The sequence below is a fragment of the Gadus macrocephalus genome, chromosome 19, assembly GCF_031168955.1.
Source record: "Gadus macrocephalus chromosome 19, ASM3116895v1".
In the NCBI taxonomy this organism is placed as follows: Eukaryota; Metazoa; Chordata; class Actinopteri; order Gadiformes; family Gadidae; genus Gadus; species Gadus macrocephalus.
The window spans coordinates 7,870,375-7,886,969 of NC_082400.1; the positions used below are offsets into that span (position 1 = coordinate 7,870,375).

General features: G+C 48.9%; 1 protein-coding gene across 2 annotated transcripts in view; it reads right to left on the minus strand.

Moving 5' to 3' along the window:
• Positions 1-276: 276 nt before the first annotated feature.
• Positions 277-16,595, minus strand: part of ctif (CBP80/20-dependent translation initiation factor) — a 34,563-nt gene continuing 18,244 nt past the window's right edge. The window contains exons 8-13 of one of the 2 annotated variants that reach the window (XM_060038179.1): positions 13,438-13,521; positions 8,297-9,044; positions 7,115-7,414; positions 3,555-3,710; positions 2,282-2,335; positions 277-536 (exon numbers count right to left, since the gene is read on the minus strand). In XM_060038179.1, the coding sequence (XP_059894162.1) occupies positions 315-536; positions 2,282-2,335; positions 3,555-3,710; positions 7,115-7,414; positions 8,297-9,044; positions 13,438-13,521 (1,564 nt within the window). In that variant the 3' untranslated portion in view covers positions 277-314. The remainder of the gene's footprint in view (positions 537-2,281; positions 2,336-3,554; positions 3,711-7,114; positions 7,415-8,296; positions 9,045-13,437; positions 13,522-16,595) is intronic. The other variant, XM_060038180.1, reaches the window with a different exon arrangement.

Genomic DNA, 16,595 nt, shown 5'->3' on the forward strand with positions numbered 1-16,595 from the left:
TTAGGGTTAGGGTTAGGGCCAGGGCCAGGGTTAGGGCCAGTGGTTAGGTCCAGGGGTAAGGGCCAGGGTAAGGGCCAGGGTAAGGGCCAGGAGCCAGAGCCAGACAGCATTGAGAGCCAGGGCTCTGTCTAGCCTAGGGTTAGACTTCCCCTAGCGAGCCAGTACGGGACCTCCTCTCCCATATACCTTAAACTCTCTCTCCCAAAACCCCCTCAACCAGCAGCAGCAGCAGCAGCAGCAGCAGCAGCAGCAGCAGCAGCAGCAGCAGCAGCAGCAGCAGCAGCAGCAGCAGCAGCAGCACAGCCTCCCAGCAGCTAGGTGGCGGCGGTGAGCTTGTGGATGGTGCGGTTGTAGTACTGGGTGGTGAGCGGCCCCAGGGGGTTCCACTGGTGGGCGTGCAGCTCGATGACCTCCATGAGGAGGGAGCGCGTGAGCTGCGACTCGGCCGGGCACAGCATCTTGTCGCGGGCCGCGGCCAGCAGGTCCGTCATCATCTCGGGGAGCTGGTCTTCCAGCAGGCGGCCGGCGCACTGCAACTAGGGGTCGGAGGGGGGTGGGGGGGGGGGGGGTGGTGAGAGGCGATGGCAAGAGAACAACATGGAGGAGGAGGAGAGAGGGGAGATGAGTAGAATTCGGAGGAGTGATGGTGTAGAGGAGGAGGAGGAGGAGGAGGAGGAGGAGGAGGACGACGCTCTGGGGGGGGTTTGTGAAGAATATACACGATCAGGGGAGAAAATGGAGAAGGTGGAGGAGGAGAGACGAGGGGAAGAATAGCTCCCAGAGTGCTGAACAGAGACGGAGGACAGAATGTAGATCCATCGAATAAAAAAATGTATTTCTTTTAATGAGTACAGAGAAGAGAAAACTAAAGGATTTCACAGTGTTGTTTATCCAGCCTGCACTGGTAAGATATGGGTGAAAGGTTAGGATTCGTCTGTGTGTGCGTGTGCTCCCAGTGGCCTATGTCTGCCGCCCTGTCACTGTGGATACAGGCGAGGCGCATCCCATGCCCTCCAGCCTGTGTGTGTTTGTGAGTGCTTCACTGTGTGCGTGTGCGTGTGTGTGCATGTGTGTTTCTGTTCGCGTATGTGTGTGTCTGTGCTTCTGTGTCGTAGTGTGCGCGTGTGCACGTGGAAGCACGCAGCGCAAATATCGAAAAATAAAATAACCAGGCAGTCTGTGAGCTGTTTGGCAAACAGTACTCAACTCGCTCTCTCGCTCGCTCTCTCTGTGTCGGTCTCTCCCTCCCTCCCTCCCTCTGCTGCTCTCTCCGTCTCTCCCCACTTTCTCTCTCCTCCCTATGTCTCTCCTTCGTTATTCATATAAAATTCAAATAAGCTTTATTGGCATGGGAAATAAACGTTTGCATTGCCAAAGCAGGTGAAAAATGAAGACAATAGAGAAATATGAGTCAAAAAGTCAAATACTACAAATAAATATATATCTATATCAAAAAGTACACATACCAAAAAGTATAATATTCAATAACAAATACACAAAAAAATATAAAATATGGAATATTAAGAGGATATCAAAAAGTCTCTCCCTATCCCTCGATACGTCTCTTTCTCAATCCCTCCCGCCTCTCTGAGTTGACGAGAGAGTGCATTGCTCTCATTTTGCCATCCTGCTCCCGCGACAGTGCCTCCATAATTCCACATCAACATCCTCATGTGTGCGTGTGTGTGTGAAAATAGAGCATCCCGGCGCTGCTTTCATAATTCAGACACGGTGGGGAGGCCGGGGAGACGAGGATGCAACACAACACGACACGCTGCGTTGCTGCGATGACGGACTCCACACACACACACTCAAAGACACATACACACACTCAAAAAGACACACACACACACAAAAAAAAACACCCACACAAAGACATACAAACGTGCACAAAGACACGCACACACAAAACACAAAATATGTATTTGTGAGAAGGGTGGGGTTTCATATTCTTATGAAGTCGTATTTTATTACTAGAGAGAAGACTGGTGTGTGTTCAGTGGATTAGTGTGTTATCCGTTATTGGGGACGACTGCCTAGTTGGAATACAATTCTCTGATTAATTCATCCTAGCTCCATACCCTAGTGTATAAGGTATGTTTGTGTGTTTGAGTGGGTGAGAGTGTGTGTATGATAGTGCATGCTTGTCTGCAATGGTGTGTGCGTGTATGTAGGCAAGCGTGTGTGTGTGCATAAGTGCATGCCCGCATGTGTGCATTAATTTGCTTGCATTGGTGTGTGTTTGTTGGCGTGTGAGTGTGTGCATGTATAGGCCCCGTACCTCCATAGAACAGCAGATGACAGCGTCTTCCTTCACGTCTGTGGACTCCAGCAGCTAGGAGACATGACAACAACAAACACCATGAGACTAGGCATTACCTACCACCACCACCACCACCACTGTAGATGACACAATAGACCACTGGGGCCCAGAGAGCTTCATACTGCACATGATGCACCATACCGCCAACGCATTCAGGAGCCCTATTCACAATACCTCCTATATACACTGTACACAAGGAAGGGGGGAATCAGGGCCCACGTGTGGATGTGTGAAATCTAGTCAACGCAACAGGAACATATGCACAGTGCACGCAACAACAGATTGGTTGTTGGGGGCTGCACGCTTATGACAAGAAGGATGAATGTGAAGATTTTGCTCGCAATTGTGACAATTATTCATTGTGATTGACAGATTATGGCTTCTATTCATATTCTGTGGCACAGAATACTGTCCACATTAAGAACAATAGCCGAGTTGATACGGATGCAATCTGATTCTGATGTAACAGGCAAACAAAATTCATGATGTATTTCGGATAATATTACTGTGATAAAAAATGAAATAAAATGAATTGTGACCTTTCTCGATGAACTTAATGCAGAAGTCCAAGTTATGATTTATAATAATATGCATTTAATTGAGAAGCCCTATTTGCTTTGATGCGATTTACTGGCATCATGTATTCTGGCCGCATTCGTATGAGAGAACTGAGGAGTTGGCAAGGTGCTGCTGGAATGTTGACATTGACGTGACAGTTGTGTGTGTTTGTGTGTATACATATACACATGTATATATATAGATCTATATATATACACACACATATATACACATATATATGGGAGTGTGTTGGAGATTGGCTGAGAATAAAAGCAAGTCGGACCCTGGCTAATGTCGCCAAAGGTTAGTTGAAACTCTGGGCTAAGCTCTGGAAGGCTGTGTGTGCATGAGTGTGTGTTACAGAAACAGATGGTTCGGATATGGTGGGTAAAGAAGAAAAGAAAACTTCAATGGAACATTGTCAGATATGGAATAAACTGTGACCCATTTCTTGGCCAAAACCTCCACAACAAATGCTTTAAGTAAATATATACAGTTTGTATTTATTAACACAGCAAGTCTGATGCAGTAAACCAGTTAGGTTTTCCTTTACCAAACTCACTATCCATTTGGTCTGTTATGCTTCTGTAGTACAAAAGACACATCATAGGGAATGTACTTCGCTGCCCTCTGGTGGTGGTAAATATATGCATGCATCTTTATGGGAACTCACCTCTCGCAGGCAGGTGTATATGGGCAGTACTAGGACCCTGAAGGGCTCCCCAGCACTGCTCCTCATGGTGCCGAACACCTCACAGAGGAAGGTGATGAAGCCCAGCCAACCTTCTACGTCCGCCTGCTGCAACTCCTCCCTACGGGCAAAGTCTTTCTGTGGACGGACAGCGGGCAGAAGTACAGGGGTGTTAAGAGAATATTGAACCACACCTTAGCGTCATGATCCTAAGGGGTTGTCATTACTGTATTGATCTTTAATCACAACAATATTGATGTTGAATTAAGGGATGGTAAGGGAAGAGCTGGTCTGCAGTGTTGGACACAGAAGTATTGCACGAGATACTGTTTTCATCACACAATGTACAATACAGAAGTTTGAATGGGATTACTGAACCCATATTTCACCCTCATGTTTACAGATTATCTGAAGAAATCTCAACTTTGTAGAAGAGAATTTAGTCGTAGATCTTTTTCCTATACCAACACAGTATAAAAAAATAATACCCGCACAATGAAAGACGTACAGACTGGCATGGTCGAGATGTATAGAAAGATATAGAGCAAGAGATGACCAACCAAATGTATGCACTGATCACTTACAACTACACACTCAATGTACTACCACAAAGTCAATGCTCATATTCAACGGCACTCCTGCACTTTATATCTATAACACTGAATTCTATCTATTCCCAGTTTCCACAACCCTCATCCCTACAGTCATTTACTATGTCATAATTGCCCTCATTCATGCCTATTTAAATAATTAACATTGTTGCATTCAAACTTTGTTATGTTTGCTGCCATGTCGTAAAAGTTCCACTGTTCAGAATGACTCTGTGTTATATTGTTCATTTGATTAATTAAATACGGACTCTGAAGAAGACTACAAAAATGGTGAAGGCTGCACACCAGCAGCAGCACCACCACTGGCAGCAGCAGCGTTCCCATGGTCTACTCTACATGATTGAACGCCAAAAGTAGGAGGAGTCAGAGGTAGGAGCCGATGCATTGCTTCATGAGGCACGTGTGTAGCGGTGGTTAAGCGTTTGCGCTGGCAAGGGCATTGCTCGCCATTATGATCCTCGACACTCCTCTAATGGAATTTACAGTAGGTGGTACACGTGTTAACCCTGCCGCTAAAAGCACTCCACTTTAAATATGTATTCAACTCATTTCCATATTTCCTTTTCCCCGACACAAAAGAGGATCAGCATATGTTAATTTGCTTAAGAAGTAAAGGGCAATATAGTGAGCTGATCTAAGGCAGTACAATTGGAGGGGATTAATATAAAGGTTAATGCGTAATGCACGTTTGGGTGGTTTAATATGGGACATCAAGTATTTATTACCTCCTCTGTGAAGACCGATACGTCTGTGGTGTTCAATAAGCCCTTTCATTGCTAACGCACACCTGAGGCCCGTACACAAGAACCAAAGCATACATGTGTATCCGCTACCGACATGAACGGCGTGATGATATGCACACACCAAGCATGAACCTTTGAGAAACAACTCGACAGCGGGGTGATATCCAACACGCACACACACACGCCCGCCCACACAGACACGACTCAACAACTTCAGAGGCCTCGCACATGCATCCTAAAACACCAGCGTGGTACTTCACGTATGGACGACACCTAATTAAAACCCACACAGGCGAGACAAGAATGGAGACGAAACAACCCTGTAGAAGCAGAGACGAGATCGGGGGCACATCGAAGCCGGGGTCAGGGGAGAAGTGCATAAGAAAACTTTCTTCTTTTTGATATATAAACGAGCCATAAATAAAACATGGAGCAGGTGAAATAATGATGCTCCAAAAGTATTTAAGCAGGCGGCAACTACACCCTGTTGTCTGAAGCATGATAAATGAAATCGGACAGGCGGTAACTGCTTACATATGGCGGAAAAAGCAGAGAGCGGATGGGCGTCAGTGTGCATCTTCCACAGAGCCCTATAGTCCCTTATGACATGCAGACTCTTTTAAAAGGCATTAAGCCAAAATGTCACAGGCCGGCAGGGGGTCTGAACTGGGCGAGAATACGGAGGGAAGGGGGGGGGGAGACAGAGGAAGACAAACACCAACTACCCAGGAAGGAAGGAATCAAGGGAGGAAGGGAGGTGGATAAAACGAAGGAAACAAAGGAGGCACGACGATAGAGACAGATTAAGGGAAGGGTTCATCCCCTCTTGTGTTCGCTCTGATTGAAAACAAAAGAAATAATGTAAGGCTGTCCCTGCCGACGAGACCGAGCAGGAGAGAGGAGAGAAAGGAAGCAAGAAGGTGGGTGTGGTGAAACAGCAGGGGGGGGTAAACATTTAGCCATTGTGTGGATCTACCGACAGTCAGGGGATGCTGTGTGCTATGTGTTGCCCCGGTTTCCACCCGTTTGCACCTTTTTCTGTAGTGCGAATGTCGGGTCGATCCGCAGAGAGAAGCCCGGGGGGGGACGGGGACGGGGACGGGGACGGAAACCCACCAGGCGACGGCCCGGGCATTTCTGGGTGAGGGGAGATGACAGGAGGGAGGGGGGGAGAGGTGGGGGAGGAGGGGAGGGTGTGGGAACATGCAGCTCAGAGGGAAGGGGAGCTGACGGGGAATGAGGAAGACGAAAAACAATACATGGCTGGGGGTTGTTTTAATTACCGCTGGGAGTCTGGAACTGTTTGTCTGAATACAAATGGGTGGGCGGAGGTGAGTGGAGGGGGTGGGGTGGAGATGGGGGGGTGGAGGTGGTGGGCAAGGCTGTTTGTTTAAGAACCAGGATGAATCCATGCAGACACCGTCCCTTTCCTCGGGGGGGGGGGGGGGGGGGGGAGACAGGGACAGGGACGGTGATTGGATGGCCTTGCCATTGACATTTCCCGGGCGTCACACACACACACAGCGGGTGTCCATCTGCTAGGGCTGCAGCTCGCTCACCAGCAGCCGACGGCAATAACACAAACTACAAAGATGACTTTGTCAAGTTTTCCGCGGCACACACTCATTGAGCCGCCGCCTTTGGAAGTGGAACCTCGCACCACTCTGGTGGCGACCGCACAATATGAATCTATGTTCAAAAAGTGACAAAAAGCGGCTGCTTTTGAACTAGAGCACAATGTTTGCTTTGGACCTTGGTGACGCAACGTGCACAGGACTTTCCCTGAGGGCTGTGCTGAAGACCCGGCCTTTGTCTCGTGTACTGTTTCGGTCTGGTGTGCTGAAAGTTCAGAAGATGGCGCAACCGAAACACTGCCCCGAACCAAGAATGTTCTAGTGATTTGCTAGAACCTCATGGAGGTACTTACAAACGTTCCAGGAAAATACAAAGTTATTTTATTTCACGTATTAACGTTTGTAGGTTCTTCGAATCAATAAAATATGATGTGCTTCATCAGACCACAGACGGGAAATTTTAGTTTGGCAAGGAATCTCGCTAAATTATCTAAATGAACAGGAAGGACCAACTGCATAGACACAGACAAGGCCAATCAGTATTTCTTTAATAAGTAGCAGGTCCACGACCAGCCCTGCTCCATCCCCCTCCCACCTTCCCCAGCCCCGCTCACCTGCAGCATGTTGAGCAGCAGCGACCTGAACTTGGTGCCCTCCACCATGAACAGCGCCATCTTGTCGCAGAGCTTGGCGGCGGTGGCGGCGAAGCTGCGGTCCGCCGTGGCCGTGCCGTAGAGGGTGGCCACCACCTGGGCCAGGGACTCCTCGCAGCGTGCCGAGCCCTGCGCCTCCTCCATGAAGGAGGTCAGCTGCTGCTCCACGCCGCTGCTGTTGCTCCTCATGCTGTTGAGCAGCTCCACCAGGCGGTCCATGCGCTGCGAGCCCGCGCCTTTGCCCACCACGCACGCTTCGTCCTGTTGGGGGGGGGGGGGGGGACCACGGTGAGAAGGTGAGGTACCGGGGGTTACTGGGTTCGATTCCCCGATGACTTCGGCTGGACCTGTAGGCTTAATTCAGCAAGGTGTCCGAACTCCCCTGCAGTCTCTATAAAAATGGGTTGAATGAATTCACTGGATTGAGTTACACCTTACTTACTTCTTAGATATCTGCTTAATAAGATATTAGGAATAGATATTTTTTATGTGTGTGGGGGCCATTCTCCAACATTCATAATTCTGTAGCTATGAGCATAAAATATAGAAATAAACGATTCATCGGGACTGGCTTTCTGGGTGCGTGATAAGAATGTGATTTTGGTAGTGTCTGCAGAGAGATGTGAACTTGGTGACATAACATGATGCTGAAAAGGCAGATGGTGAAAATAGACAGAGGAGGCCTGCAGGACTTGGCACGCATGTACGCACCCCTCAGAGTAAGGTTCGCTGGAAGGTATTCAGTTATGCCCATGTCTGGACAGTTATGCACTACATGCTTTGTGCTTTTTCCCCTCACGATCCGTACAACGTCTATACTTGGCAGAACTCAATAGGACGACTATTATACGGCTTCTTGTTCACCTTGTTCGAGAACGGAGGGTTACATATAAAAGGCGACCTAGACACCCAATGAAAACGATCACATTCCATCACTGTTTCTTCGTGCCAACACACAATGGGTGGAATTCCGATGAAGTGAAACACTCAACTTTCTACAGTAAAGACGAATGTACACTGCCATTGTGCGGTGAACTATGCTCAGACGATGCGTCTGAACATAGCGGACACACATCTCAATGCAAACCTTCAGAACGGTGTTCTTTACACAGAGGCAAGTAAGGTAAGAAGCTGTCGCGCTACCTTGTCCTTTAGCCTTCGCCTCAGCCGCTCCTTCGACGACTGCAGGAGGGTGACTTTGGGGCAGCCCGACCGCCCCTCGCTCCCCCCGTTCCCCCCGCTCTGTGGTCTCGGTGGTGCCGGCTGGGGGCCGGGGGACTCCTGACTGAGCGCCCGGTCTCGGCAGGAATTCTGATTGGCCCTGGGCCCGGACGGAGCGGGGTCGTGGGGGGCTTCCCCTCCGCCCCGGCGGTCCTTTGGTTCCAGCTGGGGGGCTCTGCTGTGGTCGCCGCTCCTTACATTCTCCACCACAGGCGTCTCGTTGTCTTTGGCGGTTGTGGCGCTGCCGGAGGTGGGGGTGGTGGTGGTGGTCCTGGGCGGGGCTCCCCTGTCCCCCGTGGGGCTGCCCTGGCCCTGGCCCGGGCCCTTCTGGTTGTACTGCCAGCGCCGGGTCTGGCTGTAGCCGTGGTGAGGCGGGCCCCCGTGGCGCTGGCCATGATGGCCCCCTCCTTGGTTCTGACGCAAGGGCCTGCCGTTGCCATTGTTCCTGCCGTCTCCCGATTGGTCCTGCTGTTGGTGGTGGTCTTGGTGGTGGTGGTTGTGGTGGTCTTGGTGGTGGTGGTGGTGGTGGTCTTGGTGAGGGGAGAGCTGCTGCTGCTGGGATGACGGATCCCTCTGGTGCTGCGGGGAGTGCTGCTGTGGGGGAGGGGGCGCTTGGTTCTGGTTCTGGCTCTGGCCCGTCTTGCCGGGTCCCTGTGGTCGCTGCTGTCTCCTGGAATGAGAGGGGGGTGGAGTTAGCCACATGGCTTTGGCGGTTGTGGCGGCGCTGGGGCTGTCCGGCATGCATGCCCCCTCACCTCTTGCAGCGAGGCTAGCCCGGCACACACTGACGAGACCAGCCCTCTGTGTCACAGTGCGTGTGTGTGTGTGTGTGTGTGTCTGTGTGTGTGTGTGCGACTGTGCGTGTGTGTGTGTGTGTGTGTGTGTGTGTCACGCTGGCGCGCGGTCATCCATCTGTTATGGATACGCTAAAGCTGCCTCTCTGGTCCCTAATGCCTCCGTTTCCCTCCTCCATTTTAGCCTTGTGCAGCTTACCATGGATCCCGTGAAATATATACATTTTAAACCAAATACCACTTTAAAACAACCAAAAATAAAAAAAAATATTTAATTTCAATTGAACGTACTGCTTTTGGAACAGAGTCAGAAAACTGAAGCAGCCGTAAACAAAGTGTCTTCTTCTACATTTATGTTGGGTACACGGTGACCTATTTTAAACTTTGCTTCTACAATGTTGCGTCCCTACCCTAGTCCATCTCCTCTACCCTATCCTTATTTCCATCATGGCAACATAACCGGTCTTGTTTTCGAACCCACCCATTCTGTACCACCGCCGCCTTGCAAGAGTGAATAGCTGCAGTTCAACTCCAACACCATATGAAAAGAGCCTCCCTAAAGGCATCCTCTCACGCTGTAGAGATGGCAAACCGCACTCCAGCCAACGTACACACGGCGCTACAGTATGTCCGAGTCCCTCTGTTGTGCGTTGAGGTTACCTCATCCTCCGCCGCTCTGTCATTTGGCCGTGCTGCTCGTGGGACAACACACTGGCATATGTTCCCTAGGATTAGTCACACCGTAGGGGGGAGGGGGGCCCTGTCCCATCCGCCACCCTATTGCGTATGGTGGGCCTTTCGGACTTAGTCTTGTGATTAGAATTCGAGCTTCGTAGGTTGGTTGGTTTTGAATGAATGCCTCTCTAGAGGCGCGGGTTAGATTCCGTCCTGCGGTTCCGATGATACGTGTGATTCACTCTTTTCTTTCTATTCACAAAAAGCTTTATGTGAAGTATAACTATGGATAATTGGGTGGATGTGTGACGTCAGTTCTGACCTATATACACCTACACTCTGGGGTTGGACGGGTCCAGCCTGCTAATTGGTCTGCCGGTGAACACCCGAGGTGAGTGCGAACTCGCGGGCCAACGTGTCTGTGCCGAAGACAACTTGTTCTTCCAGCCTGTTTTCCAAATGACTACCATTATAATCTGAGGCTGCGGAACACCCTAGTTTCAAGGGGGCTGGCGACTGTCAATGGCATGCATATAAAAACGAGACGTATGCAAGGAGATGACAAAGAAATGAGACAGAAATCTATATTTAAATGTAAAAGTGACAGCCTGCCAGCCTTAGGAACAGACATGCGTTTGCATGACGTATGCACCTTATTGGCTGGTTGCATTCGGAAATACCATCAGATAGGTCAAAGTTTCCCAGGTATTCTGGCTGTAAGGAAAGCAAGCTTTCCTGTTCTTATCCACACAGTAGCCGTATTTTTACCCAGACTGCTGTTGAAGTTGCCATGAAATTACCATGGGGTGCCAATTTCTACACCCAAATGCCTCCGACCGCAGGCGATGGGAACAAACGGGGTCAGTGTATCCCGCCTAATACAGGACGTCCGTGGGAGCCACGGGGAGAACAGACTGGATGCTGTGTGCTCATAGAGCAAGACGTCCACTTCAATAGTTTATACGTGGCGGTATACATTTCCATTCGCTTTAAGCAGAACTCCTACATAAAAGACGGGGACCGCCCGGCGGAGCCAAATGATTCAGAGGGAACATGTGAAGCGATCGTATGGTGGGAAAAGGGCTAGGGCGTGTGACATAACATGATTGTTGTGTTACACGGTCTCCCACTAAATGTTCTCCCGTTGAACTTCCCTGGGAAGTTATTTTTGGACGTGATTCTGATGTTCTGGCTAAACTCGAGTCCAACTGAGAGCCCACACAAAATTAGCTATTCTGGTAAATGAGAATAGCTAAAAGATAACAAAGAAATGATGGTCATTGTGCGGTCAGGACAAATTTCAATCGCATAGCTTGTGTTCAATATAATACATATATGTCTGATATATATATGTATGTCTCTTTTTTTATTAATGATGGTGAAGTCCTGTGAATGAAGAGACGGTTGTCTTCCAAAATAAATCTAGTAGATTGACAGTTTAAGCACAGCTAGGTTATTCCCAATTTCTCAGAGAAATGCACACTAAACCTGCATTGCCCTCCTCACATAAGTGAGACAATTTCCAAGTTCCTCCACATCAGTTCCAGATCTGCCCAGTTCCCTCACTCGGCAGCTTAACCAATCAGGAATCGCTTGAGCTTCAAAGGGTGCCCAAGAACCAATCACATGCCGCCCCTACCGGGCAGCTATATTGAAGCATGACGGCTATACCAGACACCCTATTCAATCCCATTTCTTACACTACCTTTCTAAAATAAATCTGTATTTAAACGCTCCGACTAAAAGCATCTGCAGTCTCACAGGTCTATGGAAATCTGCCAAATACATATTTCAATTTACATTTCAATACATTTTAACTGCATTAATGAGGCTATAAGTCCCACTTTCCATATGTAGGAGGTGCAGACATTCAGGCAGAATGTCTTGAGCAGATCTTTGCATACTAGTCAAGCACAAACTTCTCTTACCCGTAGTGGCAACGGGGGTTGCGTTTTTTGTAGAGTGTGCGTGTGCGTGTGCGTGCGCGTGCGCGCGTGCGCTATGTTTGTTCGCATGTACGATTGAAGCCTTCTCCGGCGGGCCTTGAGGAATCTCTAAGGCTCCAATTATATACCTACATATCCACGCCATAGTTGTGCTGCGTGTCATCACCTAAAGCAACTCTCCCTCACACAGGGCTGTGGGCCCCCGAGGCTGGCACTGGATGCTAAACGTCTGCTGTTTGTTTCCACTGTTTACATCAGACCAAAACCAGCCCCCCCCCCCCCCCCCCAATAGTATTCTCGTGTCATGGGAGGGGTTGGCCCCTTTGTTTACCACGCGCGCACAAACCAAGACGGACAAGCGTGTGTGTGTTCGCACGCAGAGAACGGGCTGATCAATAAAGCTAGAGATACGGCCCCCTTACCAAACCAGACCATCTCTAAATCACAGTGACAATGGGTCTGGTCGTAATCGTACGATTCTTATCTGGAGCTGGTTGGAGAGAACGCACACACACACACACACACACACACACACACACACACACACACACACACACACACACACACACACACACACACACACACACACACACACACACACACACACACCTCTCTTTTGCTTTTTCTCCAAAAGGCTCTGAAATACAGTCTGAAATAACCTTTCTGCTCCTGCCCAGCAGCACTTAACCTCTGGAGAAGCAGAAGAAATCAGGCCTTTATTTTCTCTCACTTCTCTCTCCCTCTCCTTCGCCCACACAGACACACACACTTTACCATGAGATCCAGGCCGAGCGAGACTAATTGTAGAACTTATAACGGCAACGTCACTATTTTTTCTTCAGCCACTTTCTTGTGGCACTCTTTGCCTGACCTTGCCCCGCACGCACGCACGCACGCACGCACGCACGCACGCACGCACGCACGCACGCACGCACGCACGCACGCACGCACCATCAGCCAGACGACTGGACCAATTTCAGCTATAAGAACTCCCTAGATGGCATAGGACCCGATGACCAGAGACTTGAGAGCGGTAATGCTTGGTCCATCTTTCAGCGAGCGTTTCATTCACCTCCGCGATCCGGTGAAAATAACCTTTGTGCATCGCAATCCATCGGTGAGGTGAAGCTTTCAGGTGAGGCCTTGATAAAACATGCACAACTATGAACTAAAAGGAAAACTGGTGCTGGGGATGCCCAGGGTACTGCTGGCTGTCCGTATAGACACAAGCTCTCGCTCTCTCTCCAGTCACAGTTCCTCTCTCAAAGTGTAGACAAGAGCCAACAAATGCAAAACAGAGGAAGTGGGGAGAGACTAAGGAGAAGTAGAGCGCACGATAGAGAAGTATTGTGTATTCTTTTTTTTTTATAGAGAAGAAAAAAAGTATTTTTCAGGGGTGAATGTTTGTTTATTTACCCCCGGAGCCCCGCCAAATGCTTCATGCTCCGGATATATTCAAAACACACACACACCACTAACTATACGTCTTGTGTGGGTCCGTTTATAGCCAGGGCATACATCACGCGCTGGTCTTTGCGAGGCTCGAATGTCGTTCACATGATGGTAGAGAGAGAGAGCCGGCTCGGCGGTCTGGCCGAGGGGTGGAGGAGGTGGTGGTGGTGGTGGTGGTGGTGGTGGTGATACTGACCTGGCTGCTGAAACTTGGCGCTGTCCCCCCGGGCCTGTAGGCAGCAGTATGGTGATCTGGTCCCTGCTAAGCGGATCAACAACTCTACAGGCGGGGGAGGGGCAGGAGGAGGAGGAGGAGGAGGAGGAGGAGGAGGGCGTTCCATGGGAGGGGTTTGAAGGGGACAAGGAGAACCATGAGAGACGGGTGGAGCAGGGGAGCAGATGGATGCAGAGGAAGCAAGGCCAAGCATTGGGGAGTGAAGGAGGAAGGAGCGAAGGAGGAGGAGGAGACGCTGCAGGAGAGCGTGAGGAGACCGCGGTGTTAGGAGAATAATAAAATAAAAGGAACTAATGAACTAAATCTAATGGTTACTACTTTACTGATTGTCAAATTAAAACTACAGATATGGTCGACAGGATATTGAATGAAGGAGAGGTGAGATGATGGCGAGATAGGGGGAGGGGCACTAAAGCGGGAGGTGCATGACCAGGCCTTCCAATTGGTGGAACCAGGGGGGGAGAGAGGGAGGGAGGGGAACCCTCATAGGCAGACCAATTAACCTGAACCCCCTCAAGGCATCGTTGGTGGCAGGGTGGCAATGAAAGAAGACCCTCCAACCTTCATCCTTGCTACATTTCCCACAGTGTGTCTATAAGTCGCCCGTTTGAAGTTAACCGTCTGTTTTTAACGCTGCAAAGTGTGGGCTGTTGCTTTTTGCTGCTTTCTTCCCTTGCGTAACGTCTTTGTTCTTAAGGAAACAAGCATTATCATAACAGCAGAGGAGGTGCTGCGGACCCTTTTTCTTTTTTGCAGAGTTTCACTGCGGATCGTCGTGAGATTAAAGCGAGACACAGGAAGAAGGTTGCGGTGAGACTGCTGCCTGGCATGAACCAGCCAGTGCTCATTAGCCAGACGCTGCACGCAGTACTGCAGTCGCCATGTGACATTGATGTGCGTGAGCTTAACGCTGATTGGCATACAATTTGGTACAACGGTTGTCAAAATAGCGGTGCGTATTATACAATATCCTGCCGTTAAGAGGTAAAGTGTGGTCCCAGTTATAGGAGGAGGAAACAAATTTGCCAAGGATATACATTCTCCTATATTTCTGGAGATACAATCCCTGAAAGTGAAATGGAATCGATTTGATTCAATTTCCTTTTCATTTTATTCATTCAAAAGCCGTTTTATTTTTTGCTATTAGCGCCTCAGGTGTGACAGACCAAAGTCAAAAATGTGGGACGCCCTTCTTGAAATAAATTACGTTTTCATTTTAATATTCTTATGGCGAGAATAGACAAGGGCTAAAGGCGACGGCCATGTTTTCTCCTGGGGAGCGAGTGAAACGGCAACATAGTCCCGTAAATCACAACAGTAAATCACAAAATGTCAAGCATGCGTTGATGGGTCTTTCTTAACTACAAACACATGCGGCGCCGTGCCCCTCTATTCCCCCCCCCCCCCCCCTCTCTTCTTTAGTTCTTTTACTGCATGTGCAACTCTCCTTAACCTTTCTGCCTCGGTGTCTGGTCGTCTCAGTGGCCCCGGGGGCAGTCAAACAGTCGGGCCCGACCGCAGAACTCCTCAGCAGGCACAACAGGAAGTCAAGTCATGCCATTACTTTTCTGTCTCTCCCCCCCCCCCCCTCCCTCCCCTGGTTGTCCTTTGATGTGGAACCAGGACGCGCCACTTAATGCACAACACACCCAAAAGTCCTTCAGGTGTTCTGTTGAAGATCGACACACGATTTCAGAGCAAACACTGCGCTATTCCTGGTCCCGAATGACCCGGAATTCAGAGTACACACTTAAACTATTGGCCTTATTTCATGTGCAGAATGCCAACAAGCTATTACTCACAATCCCCGATATATCCATCAAGCTGGCACACACACCCAGCGGGTCCTCGTGGGGCAAGTGACTGACACACCTGGCTGTGTTCGCTTTCTTAAGCATTAAGTTTCACTTAGGCAGCAAGTTAGTTTGGTGGAAACGCTATGAATGTTAATGTTACTTATTAAGTATTAAGGCTCATTAGTTCTCTCTCTCTCGATACAAGGCTTCAACAGACAAACGCATAATAATATTCCTTTGGATCCACTGACTGGAGGAGATGGGGAAACAGCTGAAACAGCTCAAGGACAACCCCACCAAAATTGATGCCAGCACGCAGGTTTACACTTCTGCACCTTCACTAAACTGCCATCTCCTGTTGACTGTCATCACACCCTGATTGTTTCCTTTGTTTCCTTTCCTTTGTTTCCATTTGACTTTAATCTGGGTTTTCCAAGAGTGGTAAAAGTGTTGAAATTGGTATTCTACATAGCATCTTACAAAGCATCAAAGAGTGGCTGTTTTGTACCTGCTGAATTTTACTAAGTAATTATAGCCATCATTCTTTTCAAGACAACTGAGAATATACACATTACGCGGCCACCATGTACATAAATCACTTTTCCGTTCATCAGTGAGAAAGTTGGGTAATACACACCGCTTGGGACGTTTCATCCTCAACACCGTGAACATTGCATTTGGCATCGGTACGCCTTCGCCCGCACTGAGAATTAAATATTCATGGCTACGCAACTTGAATATGCCCTCAAGCCTTCATGCCAACACCCTTCTCCTCTGAAGTAAGACATCCAGAACATTTGCATATTCTTGCATATTGGACCGTGAACATTTCCATTTAACCGTGACACATCTGGTCTGGAGTGTGTGTACGATCTCTATGAAGTCTGAATTCTAGGAACTGCAGAATATACCTTTTCAGCGATGGGCCAGTGAGATAGTATAACTGTGATTTCAAAACGTGAGATGGCCATTATTAACATGAATAGAACATTTTAGATATATGGAACATATAGAATTATATAAATAGAACATAATGGAATATATGTGCACGCCAGCATGCCTATTCTGTTTCCTGTGACCATGAGGCTGATCGATATTCCTCAACGAACAATTCGTGCAGCATCACTTTTCTATACCTGGTAATGAAACTATTGGGTGTTTCCGCTGAGAAAAAAGCAACTCCAGGCAGGCGGAGGTCCAACATTCACATTTTTGGGGAACCCTCCCACCCTGTGTATAAACCACCCAGAAGAGTGAAACCCCATTGTGCAGGCGCAAGACATCCAGCGAGCGGGTGAGTGCGTTAGCTCCAGGAACAGAGGG